This window comes from Punctularia strigosozonata, assembly GCF_000264995.1.
Source record: "Punctularia strigosozonata HHB-11173 SS5 unplaced genomic scaffold PUNSTscaffold_9, whole genome shotgun sequence".
Taxonomy (NCBI): Eukaryota; Fungi; Basidiomycota; class Agaricomycetes; order Corticiales; family Punctulariaceae; genus Punctularia; species Punctularia strigosozonata.
The window spans coordinates 657,395-669,001 of record NW_006767441.1 but is presented as its reverse complement, the minus strand read 5'-3'; the positions used below and the strand labels follow the sequence as shown (position 1 = coordinate 669,001).

General features: G+C 51.5%; 7 protein-coding genes across 7 annotated transcripts; 3 read left to right on the top strand and 4 right to left on the bottom strand.

Moving 5' to 3' along the window:
- Positions 1 to 185: 185 nt before the first annotated feature.
- Positions 186 to 2,600, top strand: PUNSTDRAFT_144700 (DUF887-domain-containing protein; the record flags this gene model as incomplete). Its single annotated transcript, XM_007385396.1, has 10 exons — positions 186 to 394; positions 443 to 583; positions 641 to 705; positions 758 to 792; positions 850 to 923; positions 983 to 1,088; positions 1,145 to 1,254; positions 1,305 to 1,742; positions 1,801 to 2,033; positions 2,104 to 2,600. The coding sequence occupies 8 exons, from the start codon at positions 189 to 191 to the stop codon at positions 1,435 to 1,437; spliced, it is 870 nt and encodes a 289-aa protein (XP_007385458.1). The 3' UTR covers positions 1,438 to 1,742; positions 1,801 to 2,033; positions 2,104 to 2,600.
- Positions 2,601 to 2,781: 181 nt separating this feature from the next.
- Positions 2,782 to 3,678, bottom strand: PUNSTDRAFT_135846 (uncharacterized protein; the record flags this gene model as incomplete). Its single annotated transcript, XM_007385395.1, has 4 exons — positions 2,782 to 2,936; positions 2,987 to 3,080; positions 3,130 to 3,403; positions 3,518 to 3,678. The coding sequence occupies 4 exons, from the start codon at positions 3,676 to 3,678 to the stop codon at positions 2,782 to 2,784; spliced, it is 684 nt and encodes a 227-aa protein (XP_007385457.1).
- A 381-nt stretch (positions 3,679 to 4,059) lies between these two features.
- PUNSTDRAFT_135845 (glutamine synthetase/guanido kinase) lies at positions 4,060 to 6,376 on the top strand (the record flags this gene model as incomplete). The annotated part of the gene is made up of 15 exons (XM_007385394.1): positions 4,060 to 4,150; positions 4,276 to 4,304; positions 4,360 to 4,421; positions 4,471 to 4,598; positions 4,654 to 4,790; positions 4,845 to 4,860; positions 4,914 to 4,973; positions 5,031 to 5,129; positions 5,192 to 5,346; positions 5,407 to 5,423; positions 5,480 to 5,646; positions 5,713 to 5,723; positions 5,776 to 6,069; positions 6,128 to 6,293; positions 6,351 to 6,376. The coding sequence occupies 15 exons, from the start codon at positions 4,060 to 4,062 to the stop codon at positions 6,374 to 6,376; spliced, it is 1,458 nt and encodes a 485-aa protein (XP_007385456.1).
- Positions 6,377 to 6,642: 266 nt separating this feature from the next.
- On the bottom strand, positions 6,643 to 7,645 carry PUNSTDRAFT_144698 (uncharacterized protein; the record flags this gene model as incomplete). Its single annotated transcript, XM_007385393.1, has 5 exons — positions 6,643 to 6,702; positions 6,760 to 6,973; positions 7,031 to 7,186; positions 7,246 to 7,480; positions 7,537 to 7,645. The coding sequence occupies 5 exons, from the start codon at positions 7,643 to 7,645 to the stop codon at positions 6,643 to 6,645; spliced, it is 774 nt and encodes a 257-aa protein (XP_007385455.1).
- Positions 7,646 to 7,703: 58 nt separating this feature from the next.
- Positions 7,704 to 9,096, bottom strand: PUNSTDRAFT_104692 (uncharacterized protein). The gene is made up of 5 exons (XM_007385392.1): positions 8,971 to 9,096; positions 8,669 to 8,903; positions 8,451 to 8,606; positions 8,184 to 8,394; positions 7,704 to 8,113 (listed from the first exon to the last, which is right to left on the bottom strand). Exons 1-5 carry the CDS (start codon positions 9,026 to 9,028, stop codon positions 8,000 to 8,002), a joined length of 774 nt encoding a protein of 257 aa, XP_007385454.1. The 5' UTR covers positions 9,029 to 9,096; the 3' UTR covers positions 7,704 to 7,999.
- Positions 9,097 to 9,433: 337 nt separating this feature from the next.
- On the bottom strand, positions 9,434 to 10,074 carry PUNSTDRAFT_45639 (ribosomal protein L27; the record flags this gene model as incomplete). The annotated part of the gene is made up of 4 exons (XM_007385391.1): positions 9,434 to 9,652; positions 9,727 to 9,794; positions 9,858 to 9,956; positions 10,008 to 10,074. The coding sequence occupies 4 exons, from the start codon at positions 10,072 to 10,074 to the stop codon at positions 9,434 to 9,436; spliced, it is 453 nt and encodes a 150-aa protein (XP_007385453.1).
- A 330-nt stretch (positions 10,075 to 10,404) lies between these two features.
- PUNSTDRAFT_104688 (uncharacterized protein) lies at positions 10,405 to 11,375 on the top strand. The gene is made up of 6 exons (XM_007385390.1): positions 10,405 to 10,556; positions 10,616 to 10,677; positions 10,741 to 10,922; positions 10,981 to 11,083; positions 11,143 to 11,163; positions 11,231 to 11,375. The coding sequence occupies exons 1-6, from the start codon at positions 10,466 to 10,468 to the stop codon at positions 11,249 to 11,251; spliced, it is 480 nt and encodes a 159-aa protein (XP_007385452.1). The 5' UTR covers positions 10,405 to 10,465; the 3' UTR covers positions 11,252 to 11,375.
- The last annotated feature ends 232 nt before the right edge of the window (positions 11,376 to 11,607 follow it).

Sequence of the window (11,607 nt, the reverse complement as noted above, 5' to 3'; positions counted from 1 at the left end):
GTATCTCTCGCCTTCAATACGCTGGAGCCGCAGCATGTGGATTTACACGCAACATTCCGGGAGAGAGCAAGGAGAGCGGGCAGGTGAATTCGAACCGTGCCGGAAGTCGAAGCTACTCGGCCGTTGCCGACGGAACGTGTTTGCCGGAACGTGCGCTGTGCACAGCCACTGTCGTCTTCGTTTCAGCCATGGTCGCGACTGGGACATACAGCGAACGCATAGGAGCTTCTGTAGCAAGCACTCTGGGATTGAAGCATTTGGCATCTCATTTTAACACTGTACTAATCTCGTTTGTGGCTTTTACTGCTGTGCATCTCTTCCTTGCCCCGTTCTTCAGTAAGCGCCTGTTCCCGTTGTCCTTTGGCCAAGCTGGACGTCGCGCGCAGAATAATTGGTAAGCTAGATCACTGAGAGCCTCGCTGCATCTGAATGACATGGTCAGGTCAATCCGGGTCGTTTCGCTCCTTCACGCCCTGGTCATCATACCGCTGGCTTTCCGAGCCCTCCATGTGCCCAGACTTGCGCAAGACAAAGCTTTCGGGTGGGACGACCGTCATGGAACCCTGGCTGCAGTCGCATGTGGGTACGTGCTCCCGAATGATTGGTCTATAATTGTTATGACTGACGTCCTCTTTTCTAGTTATTTCCTTTGGGATAGCGTAGAATCCGCTGTTCATTATATTGACGTTGGCTTCGTCATACACGGTCAGTATAAAACAACTGTGCGCAGGCATTTATACCGAGAAAAAAATTGCAGGGCTTGCGTGTCTGGCAATTTACGCACTGTCATTCGTAAGCGACTCGTATGAGCTTGACTTCAAGCTCTTGACGTTATCGAACGTTGCATAGAAACCGTTCCTAGCATACTACGGAGCGCGTTTCTTACTTTGGGAACTCAGTACGCCTTTCTTGAACATCAATTGGTGAGCAAGCCTCCTCTACGCACAGTCGAAAGTATCGAGATGGATTGGCGCCACGTCAGGTTCCTTGACAAAACCGGCAAAACCGGATCGACTCTCCAGTTGATCAACGGCCTGTGCTTGTTATCTACGTTCGCCGGAGCCCGTCTGATATATGGCGGCATCATGGTGAACTAAATGTAACCTACTGACTACTTCATGCTGACTACATGGCCGCCATCCAGTCATACGATTTCTTCCAAACGCTCTATGCCGTCCGCAATGAACTGCCGACGGCCTACCTTATAATATACGGTCTAGGAAACGTTGTTCTTCAAGGTCTCAACTGGTTCTGGTACGCGCTTCCCATGGCCAATAGGGTGAACAAGCTGATTTCGGGGATAGGTTCACGAAGATGATCGATGCTTTGCGACGGCGCATGCAACCTGTCGCCAAGGGCCCAGTAGCAAAGGTCGCTGCTGGCGTTTCCTCCGCATCTAATGCGACAAACCTCTCGAGTGTCAAAAAATTCACCTAACGTTGTTCTTCGTTCGTTTGGTATCTTGGGGTGATCCCATTTGTTCGAATCTTCGCATCCCACTCACTAGATATTAAGGGATGTATGGGTGTGTATTCGCCATTTACTCGCGTACGAGTGTATCGTACGAGGCAATGACATGTCAGTGCTACACTCTTTGAAATGCAGCCCTCACGAGGCTAGCAACCCTCCGCTCCCATGCCACAAGATTGACACGACGAGTGACCTCTCTGCGCGCCGGTTCTTTGGAACGAAGTATACAGTGAAGATACGCAAATAGCAACGCATCCAGCGCAGTCGGATTTCTAGTGGAATGTCACATCAGTTTATACTAAGTCGAATGTCTAAGGTAACAAAACCTACTCGGACGCTAAGAACCACTTGTCCGTCGATAGACGCTCGGAAATCGATTCAATGGCCTCCGCATACCGTTCTTGTATGGTTCGGCGTGAAACTCGGGTTCCCCACGGAGGGCACAGAGCAGCTAGGCCTGATATCGGAGTGGTTGGTGTACTCAGTACCGTGTCCATTGACCGAACTGGGGTCGTAGAGCCTTTGAGGATGGAAACAAGAGAAGGAGATGGCTGAGATAACAGCTTTTGGCGGAAACATGTTAGAATGGTATCCCGCATTGGTATATAGAAGCGTATCCAACAGGCAACTCACCAGGGCAGCATGAATAGTTCCTTCCAGCAATGCAACCCACGCTCGACTTTCGTCCCGACAGACCATATCCCGGTACCCCTCCAATTCGTCCACTTCCCCAACCTTGCCATCCGCCCATCCAGGAATCATATGTGCGGCAAGCAACTCGCCCTGTCCGGCGTCGTCCTTGGTCTGCGTCGCCGGAACATGTAAGCATGGTAGTCGTCCGTCAATGCCTCCGTCAGGCGCAACGTCCCATCGCACGTTGATTGTGGTGAGGCCGCGGAGAGCGAGATAGGCCTGCCATTTGAGACATTCGACATCCGCGCTCAGTAGGTCCGAGTCCGTTGATGTGATCGGGGGCAGGATCCATAGTGTAGGTGTGTCAAAGACCGTCTCTGGGCGGAACGGAGGACTAATGGCAGGGTAAGTGTAAAGAGGAAAATAGGAGAAGAATGCCTGCAGAGGTGCCGGCACCGTCAGAATAGATCTTTTGGAGGTCATAGTGCTGCAAGGTGAAGCGAGCCGTTACACATCGTACGCGACGCGACGCGGGGAGAACGTTACACAATCACTACAGTACAGGTTTACACTGAAAGCACGTTCCGTATGAAATCTGGAAGGAACGATTGTTGCCGGGAAAACAGATGAAAGCAACGAGCAGCCCCGATCAACGAGGAACATAATGTTGGACCCAATCTATAGACCCTTGAGCAAATTCTTGAGGGTTCTCTCCTTGGCCTGCACCGAGTTGCCTTGATCTTTTTCAAGATCTTTGCACTTTGCCACCAGTCGTGTTACCGTTTGCTCCAGTTCTCCAGGTATGCTGTTCAACGCAGATTCTGCTCGAGCGGCTACAAAGCACGAGTTAGAGTATGAATGTGGACTGCGGGGCTGCCCTTACCGCATTTATCGACGTCTTGGTGGAGCTTGTCCCATAAACGATCTCGGTGAGTGTAGGCTTCACGAAGCTTCATAAAGAGCTGCTTCGTTTTCAACTACCGAAGCTCCCAATGAGCCGCAAAAGTCAGTGCGGCGGAAACGAACCTGGGTCTCCCGGTAGGCGGTCTTGAGCGAGTCCTCGTCTTGCATAGCCAGGAGCTCCATCTCTTTGCATACATCGTTGAACACTGAAACACCGTCGGCAAAAGACACGTCCACCTCCTTATCAAGTCTGGCGCGCGATGTTTTGCTATTTCGAACCGCAGGCACCAGACTGGAGAGGATTTGTTCCTTCAATAAGTCGCCTTGAGCGGACATCGGGGACTTGAGTCGATCAGAGAGCGCGGCAAGGTCTGCATCATCGTCCCTCCGTGGAGACCTGCATATATGCGACGGAGAATACGTTTCAGCGAGCACCCACATAAGCTTCGTGTGCATGTATGCGTGGAGATGGGTAGTGGACACGGCTGGACTTGATGTAGAGCCAACCTACGGTTGTTGAAGCATTGCTACAAGAGTCTGTTCTTCGTCCCAGTCAGCCATTTCACCAGTCTCCGAGTCGCTATCGCTGTCAGCGCCTTCTGCATCGTCATCTTCAGTTTCATACGCCGATTCGCCGCCCCATTCCTGAGGCAGAGGAGGATTCTGGCTCATGTCCAGGTGCACAGACCGCGGTCTTCTGAATGTACCAGAGAGTAGTGGCTTCTGGATCCCAGGATTAGGCTTCGCGATAGATGTCCGTAGCCGATTTCTGTTGAGGATATGCGCTTTCGACACCAGAGGCGACCGATAATCAGAGCCGAGAAAGAAGGGCACTTTCTGACTCGGCCGTTTCTTTTTCTTTTGCGACGAAAGCAGCGGTTGCCTGGTTGGAGTCATCTTAAGTCGACGGTCGAAGAATACTGGTCGGTTGCCGACCGTAAGCAAGAGCGTGTGGCGGTGCTGTCCTCTTCAGGCATCGGATGAGATCATACCTTTGGAGGCGGCCTCGATAACGGGGCTCGTGTGTCGCTTCTCAACGAACCGTCACGCAATATGCCCGATATACTTGCAACATCATACGCCCCTAAATCCCTCAACGATCTTGAGACGCTACTGAAGAATGACATCAAAGTGAAGGTTGCAGGTATGTGCAAAGCGCGAATTGCAGACCAGTATGTTTACAAGCCGGAACCCCCTTTGGTTTGAAGGTGTTGACGGTGCGCAATCGTATCCCTTAAGGTGATCTCTCTAAACATCTAGGTCATACAGTGGACGGAGTTCTCCGCGGCAAATATATGGTGCGTAGTATTATGTTACATTAGCCTTCGGCTACAATCCAAACTTGTCCATCAGTCCAAGGAGAAGTTCTTGAGTGCAGCCAGCTCGGACGGCTTCGGGTTTTGTAGCGTCATCTTGTTAGTCTCTTCAACATCAGTCTGAAATACTCTGCTGACACAGTGACAGTGGCTGGGATATCCACGACGCAGTCTACTCGCGCGAGTTATTGATTTCCAATCGTGCGAACGGATATCGCGACATTCTCGCGGTCATTGACCTATCCACATACCGACGGCTTCCCTGGGAGAACAATGGTTGTTCAAGCTCATGTCTGAGTATGACTGTAGTCACTCACGCACGCGCACCTAGTTCCATTCTTCCTTGTGTCGTTCCTCGATCCTGACACCAAGGAGCCGATATGCGTATGCCCTCGTGGGACTCTCAAAGGCGTCACGGATCGGGCTGCCGAATATGGTTGGACTTGTTATGCCGGCGTAGAATACGAGGTATGACCATCCTGCCGTATAGATGGTACCATAAACTCAGATGATATATTACAGTATTTCAACTTTAAAGGTTGACTTTTATCGTTGTCGCGTATCTGTAAGTCGACTGATGACTGGCCAAAGAAACCCCCCAAACCGTCGCGGACAAACGATTTCACAACTTGGAACCGTTGACGTCTGGAAGTACGTATCGACTCGTTCCTATTTGTGAACGGTGTTGCTTACACGTCACACTTACAGTGCATGGATATTCATTGCTTCGCCCTCAGCTGAATAACGAGTACTTTAACGATCTCTTCGACGTCAGTGCCGTCTTTGAGGTTCCCATTGAAGGACATCGTGAGTTTATTGCCTGGGGATATTGCGATCTCTTGTATTTTCATTGACCTCACCTTGTAAAGACACGGAAACTGGACCCGGTGTCTTTGAAACAGCCTTAGCATATACGTCAGCTCAGAGGATGGCCGATAATGCTTTATTGTTCAAATTCCTCGCCAAGAGTATGGGTATGAAGCACGGCGTCATACCCAGCTTCATGGCGAAGCCCTGGGGTAACGTACGTCCTAGGACGCTTGAAATAACCTGATTATTCACGCAACGTGTTTCTACTATCCAGCTCCCTGGATGCAGTGGGTACGTGTCTGTTTTCTAAGCACAGTTAAGCCAGTATTGAGCGCTGTTTTCTATAGGCACGTACATGTTTCCCTCCGAAATAGCTCGGGAGCGAACATATTCGCTATAGCGAAAGAGGAGGTTGAAGCAGGGGGACGTAAAGGAGCAGCTAATGAGGATACCAAGTACGTCAGCCAGGAAGCGGAATGGTTCCTCGCTGGAGTTCTCGAAGGCCTCCCTGATAGTGAGTTCGATTGCATGCTATGCACATATGTCAAAAACAGCGTGCTAACACGACCTCCTAACCTAGTTATGCCTATGGTATTCCTCAACACATTCTGATGGTCTGTCGCAAACTGACGCACCACGATAGCTGGTCCCAACTGTGAATGGGTACAAACGCCTCGTGGGCGGAGAGGCCTTTTGGGCACCTAATGCCGTCACATACGGCTATGACTCGCGTGCTGCGTCGATACGCATCATTTCGCCTCCATCCGTATCACCAAGCGCAACGCGGTTTGAGGTCCGCGTTCCCGGTGCGGATATGAATCCATACTTCGCACTGAGTGCAATCATCGCTCTTGGCATGAGAGGCATTCAAAGAAAAGTGGAATTGACAGGGCCACCGGTCAGCCAACTTTCTCCAGAGGACAAGAAAAGCGGCAAGGTCAGTCAGAAATATTGGCCCTCGTAGCCATTTTGCGTTCTAACGACTTCGCCCTCAGGTGAAGATGTTGCCCACTTCGCTTGAGAGCGCGACGCAGCGCATGATGGCCCCAGGTAGTATTGCGCGGGAAGAGGATGTCTTTGGCAGTGATTTCGTAGAGCATTATGGAGGTACAAGAGAGCATGAAGTTAAACTCTGGAACGAGGCTGTCACGAACTGGGAAGGTGAGCATCGCGTCGCAATGCATTTATTGATTCATGCATTTATCGGTCCGTTATCAGTGGAGCGGTACCTCGAATTAGTGTAACGAGCGAGGAGGTATCGATTCCCGGTGACGGAGGTGGTCGGTTATTCTGTGTAGTTGGGCCTTCAACGGAATAGATGCGGAACCTTATCTATGGCAGAGATTGCGCACACCCATCGCATTGCTCATACTACGGTATAATGGAATGTGGATTTTCGATGCCGCTCTTCATGACCTATTAGGCGGCGCATACGCGACAGCACAAATATATGAACCTCATTCATGTTCAGCCTTCATTGTGGCCAACACTGCCCATCCAGAATGTGATATCATGTCGCGGCATCAGCTTCTCGCTCAGCAGCGAGGTATTTCACGAGGTCCTGCACGCCCTACGCCAGGAGAATCAGCGTTGCGCGACACTGGAGCACATATACTACTGTACTAACCTGCGCTGCGCTGCCGGGAAGCATCCTTTCGACCACAAACGCCGGAATGTTGCCCCCGACCGTTAGAGAGCAAGCGCATCTCCATTCGACGTTGCCGTTGGGGAGTTCCATGATTCGCTCTACTTTTGCGCACCGCCCTTGAACGGCGCCCTTTTGCTCTCGTTCGGAGAGCTCTGGCTCGTCGGAAAGGTCGACCGGGAGCATGACAACATAACTGATCGAAGGCATTGGATTAATATGATATGAATGACAGATAGCACAAAGCACGTACCCTATTCGCAACCCATCCCCCTCCAAGCGTGAAATTTGTAATGAAGTGAAGACACGGGCAGCCGCAGGCTTCGGAAGGATTGAGTACATTGACCACAGAGTTGTTGATAGTGAGATGTCCTGCAGCCGCGTTACTACGTCGATGCCTTGGCTGTATCTACAACGCAGTCAGACAACGCGTTGTAACGTAGAGCCGGTAGACATGACGTTACATACTGCTTCTCATTTGCAATCTTGTCGATAGCGAGTTTGCCCCAGAATTCGTCGAAGGTTCCTTCCGATCTGCTGTGTTCGCTCACTCGGCCATACCAGTTTGCACCATCGAGTCCTTCCTTTGAGCGATAGAAAGTCTGGACTTTCCCGTCTGAATACGTTTTCCCCCGTTTCCAGACTGTTGTACTCTCTATCAGGGCTTTTGCGGACTCAACGATAACAGTTTCATCTGGAAGCTCTGATTCGTATGTTAGACAGTTTGCCTTGACCTATTGCGGGGGATGAAGTACTAACCCGACAGCTTCAGGGAATTGACGGTGATTTGGAACATGAATAAGAAATCCTGGTCTGTCTGGCCTAGTAGAAGGATCAGCGCCGCCCCCATTATAGCGCCTGCAGGCATGGGGTGCGGTGGCTTCGCATGTGCCACATTACGAGCGGGAAGGTGGGAAGCGCCCTGAGAAGCGTCGGTGCTGTCATCCGTCGTGAGCTGCGCCCGAGAGTGTGTGTGCGGTCGCAACTCGAGCGCTCGGGAGTTACCATATAAGGCGAACATATCACCATATGAAAAATTGGTGCTCATCGAACAAGTAAGCAATCATATAGCAGTCCAATCCAAGTCCAATTGATGGTATTTTGCGCACATTGAGTAAAGAGTCAGATGCGCATACGTGTATCGGCTCCGTTGTCCATGTATGTCCAATTGCGCTCGAGGCAGATGCGAATCGGTGTAAGGGAGGGTACGGACCGTAGTCAACTAGGTAGCGCTGGGCTCTGCTGGAAATGCCGTGCCGGTGGGCGTAGGATCCGTGACGGTTATCGTGGGCGTCGCCCGGATAGAGTGAAACCACTTGAGAAAGTGGGGCACATCCTGAGATCAATGTCATCAACACAAGTTCCGCAACGTACGGAAAGTGAGAGGGCGAGGAAGCGGTACTCACGTCTGATATCTTGCCAGGCATAGATCGTTCGGCGACAAAGGTCGGTATGCTGCCGCCTGGAGTACTCGACGTGGCCATACGCCATTCCACCTTGCCATCAGGGAGCTCCAGGATTCTCTCTACGCTCACGTAGCGGCCTTTGACACCCTTCTCTTCGAGTTTCGCCAGCTCTGGTTCAGACGATAAGTCAACCGGGAGCGATATTATCCATCTAAGAGAGCGAGGGTTAGAAAAAACAGAGAGTAGCAACCTGCTTCATATACGCACCCTGATCGGGGTGAAGTTGATTCCAAATGAGTGATCTGCACGACCGTGAAGACCCTAGGGGACACGGGAGGAGGGAAGGTGTAATATAGCGTCCAGACAATCATATTAGGAGAGATTTCCTTGACTTTCGCAACCTTCTTGATGTCGGCAATGTAGCTGTATGAATATGTCCCAGTCAATGATCGGATATGCTGTCGCTTGCCTGGCTATGCACTTACTTCTTCTCGTTCTCAGCCTTGTCGACACCAAGTTTCGACCAAAACTCGTCGAAGGTGGCATCTTCTCGAGTATGCTCGCTGATACGACCATGCCACGGAGCCCCGTCCCCTGCCTCCTTGGGGCGAGAGATCGTCTTGACCGTGCCATGATAGAACGATTTACCTGGCTTCCAGGACCCCGTGCTGTCTAGAATCGCTTTGCCCTTCTCGAGGATCGTAGCCTCATCTGGGATCTCTGTATAAGAACATCGTGAGTCCAAACATGTAGAGTACAACACTCGAATCGGATGATAAAGACGCACCTGAAAGCTTCAAAGGGGTGATATTGAGTTGAAACTCGTCGGACGGTATGGGAGCCATGTTGAGCGAACGTCCCTTCCAGCGGGCGCGGGCTGATGAGGGTTCGGCAGTTGGCGTTACGGAATGTGGTTGTTGGCGTACTGTGCAAGTCCCCTTGAGTCGGCAAGCGCAGCACCTGTGGAACGGCGGTCCTGTCGCGTAACGTGCGATCCCATAACCACGCTAATTATAGAGCGTGTCTACCAACAGAGTGTTTATGTAGCGGGCAAGATTACAGTGAACACGATGCAGGGCGACGATTGCAGGCGCAGACAGAAACGAGCGCCGCGTATTCCAGCGACTCAAGCCTGGTTTGAGCGCTTCGAATACGATCGACAAAACGCGATTCCACACAAGATTTCAACGATGGACATAATCGTGCATTAGAGGGATGATAACATAGGACAGTAACTATGTGGAAAGACATCAAGCCGCAGGTTGCGTCAGTTCAGCACTTGCGGTATTCAAGTTCACCAATCCAAAGTATCGACTTCGTCCTTGAGCTGCTTCGTCCCGCGGTAGCTTCTCGCTCTTATCCTGCACAATCCCGACAAATTTACGCTGTCCGCGCATATATGGCTGTCGGTAGAATCGTACGAATCCGGGGGCCAACGCAAACAGTGTGTGGTCCTTGCCCATTCCGACCTGTCATTCACAGAGAGTATAACACGCCGCACGTCGGTCTCGTAAAGGTTTGGAAAAGCCACGAGAGTACGTACATGTTGACCGGGATGAAATAGTGTGCCGCGTTGTCGTACTATGATGTTGCCAGGTATCACGTATTGTTCTGTATACTCGGTGAGTGGCCCCTGACCCAGTTGAACTGGGGAATTTGATAGCCACTACGCACCAGAGAACTTCTTGATACCCAGCCGCTTGCCAGGCGAGCCACCATGGTTTCGAATAGTGCCTCCCGCGCGCTTCGTAGCAGTACGCACAGAGCCCAGCCCTGTCCCATTAATGAGGAGCAAGGACTACAAGTGAGAGTACCACGGCTCACCGAAGGCCGAGAAGGGCTTGGGAGCTAAGTCAGCGCATCGTCGCGCTGCTTGCGAAAGAAAAGACATTGAGCTGACCACCTTCGACACAAAGCAGGGACTGGTAGAACAATGGGCGGTGCCACACGAAGCACAGCCACGTCAGTTACCCAATGAGGATGAAATACCGGATAGCCAGTTGCACAACGAGGTCACAACGCAAGTACAAGGACATGAACATGTCACTATCGCCTTTTCCGCGAGACCATAATCGTCATAAAGAACCTGAGGTGCCACTATGGGCGTCCACGGAGTCACCCCGAGAGTGACTCTGGGTGAGACAAGTGCCCGGCCAACGAGTCACGAGATCTAGGCTGGAGGGGCTTCAAAAGCGATCAGTGCACAGCGCGCACAGCTACACTCGCCTCTTCCCTTTTGGTGTGATTTGGACTTCAGCCCTTTCTCCCTCACCTATACAACCATGGTTCTTCTCGTCACTTCCGACAATGAACAGTTCGTCGTGGACAAGGAGGTCGCTGAGCGCTCCGTTTTGATCAAGAACATGCTCGAGGGTTTGTGCACATACGCGCGGTGTGGCGCGACCAATGACCGCGTCCTTCCTCGTGTACAGATGTTGGCGAAAGCGACCAACCGATTCCGCTACCAAACGTCTCCGCCAGCGTACTGAAGAAGGTGATCCATCATCTTGATTATGCAGAAGCTCAGGATGTCTGATCATAGTATCGGGTGGCGTAGGTTTTGGAGTACTGCGAGCACCATCGGGGCGAGCCTCTACCGGTCGCCGACGAGTCGCAAGATGAGACTCGCAAGCGGACAACGGATATCAGCGAGTGGGATCAGAAGTTCATCACCGTCGATCAGGAGATGCTATTCGAGATCATTCTCGCCGCAAACTACCTTGACATCAAACCTCTTCTGTGAGTCCATCTTGTCGTTCTGGTAGATTGTATACTGAAGGGGCTGCCTCGTCTACAGCGATGTCGGTTGCAAGACTGTCGCAAACATGATCAAGGGCAAGACCCCTGAGGAAATTCGCAAGTTGTTCAACATCGTTAACGACTTCACTCCCGAGGAGGAGGTCAGTTTTCTTAGCCTATCAGGGTATTGCTGCGTGCTGACAGCATGTTGTCAACTAAGGCCCAAATCAAGAAGGAGAACGTACGTACCCAGTATACACGATGCATAGCAGTAAGATTCACTTGCGACGTGCTTTTCTTTCACACAGGAATGGGCTGAGGATCGTTGAGCGGTTGCGTGATCCTCCCTCGACATTCGTTTTCCGTTCGGATAGCTACCTAATCCCCTTCTTTGTATTGATCATTACATGTCGCGCGATCCTGTAAACTTTGAGTCAACGCTTTCTCTGAAACTACTCAACGTGAGCTTCGCTCCCGGTGAACGTTGTCACGAGCAGGATATGACCGGTTGACCCGAGATAAACGTAGGTTTGAGTTTCGTGATCTTCGGCTGAAGCTGTGCGAGACACTGCGCCCTGGCTGCCGCTGAGAAATGCTGCATGCAATGGCGTTGGTTCGCTTCGCGGTCGCGTTTTGAGTGTGACTCCGTCTTTCTGCTACCCTGACGTCGGCCACATATACCATC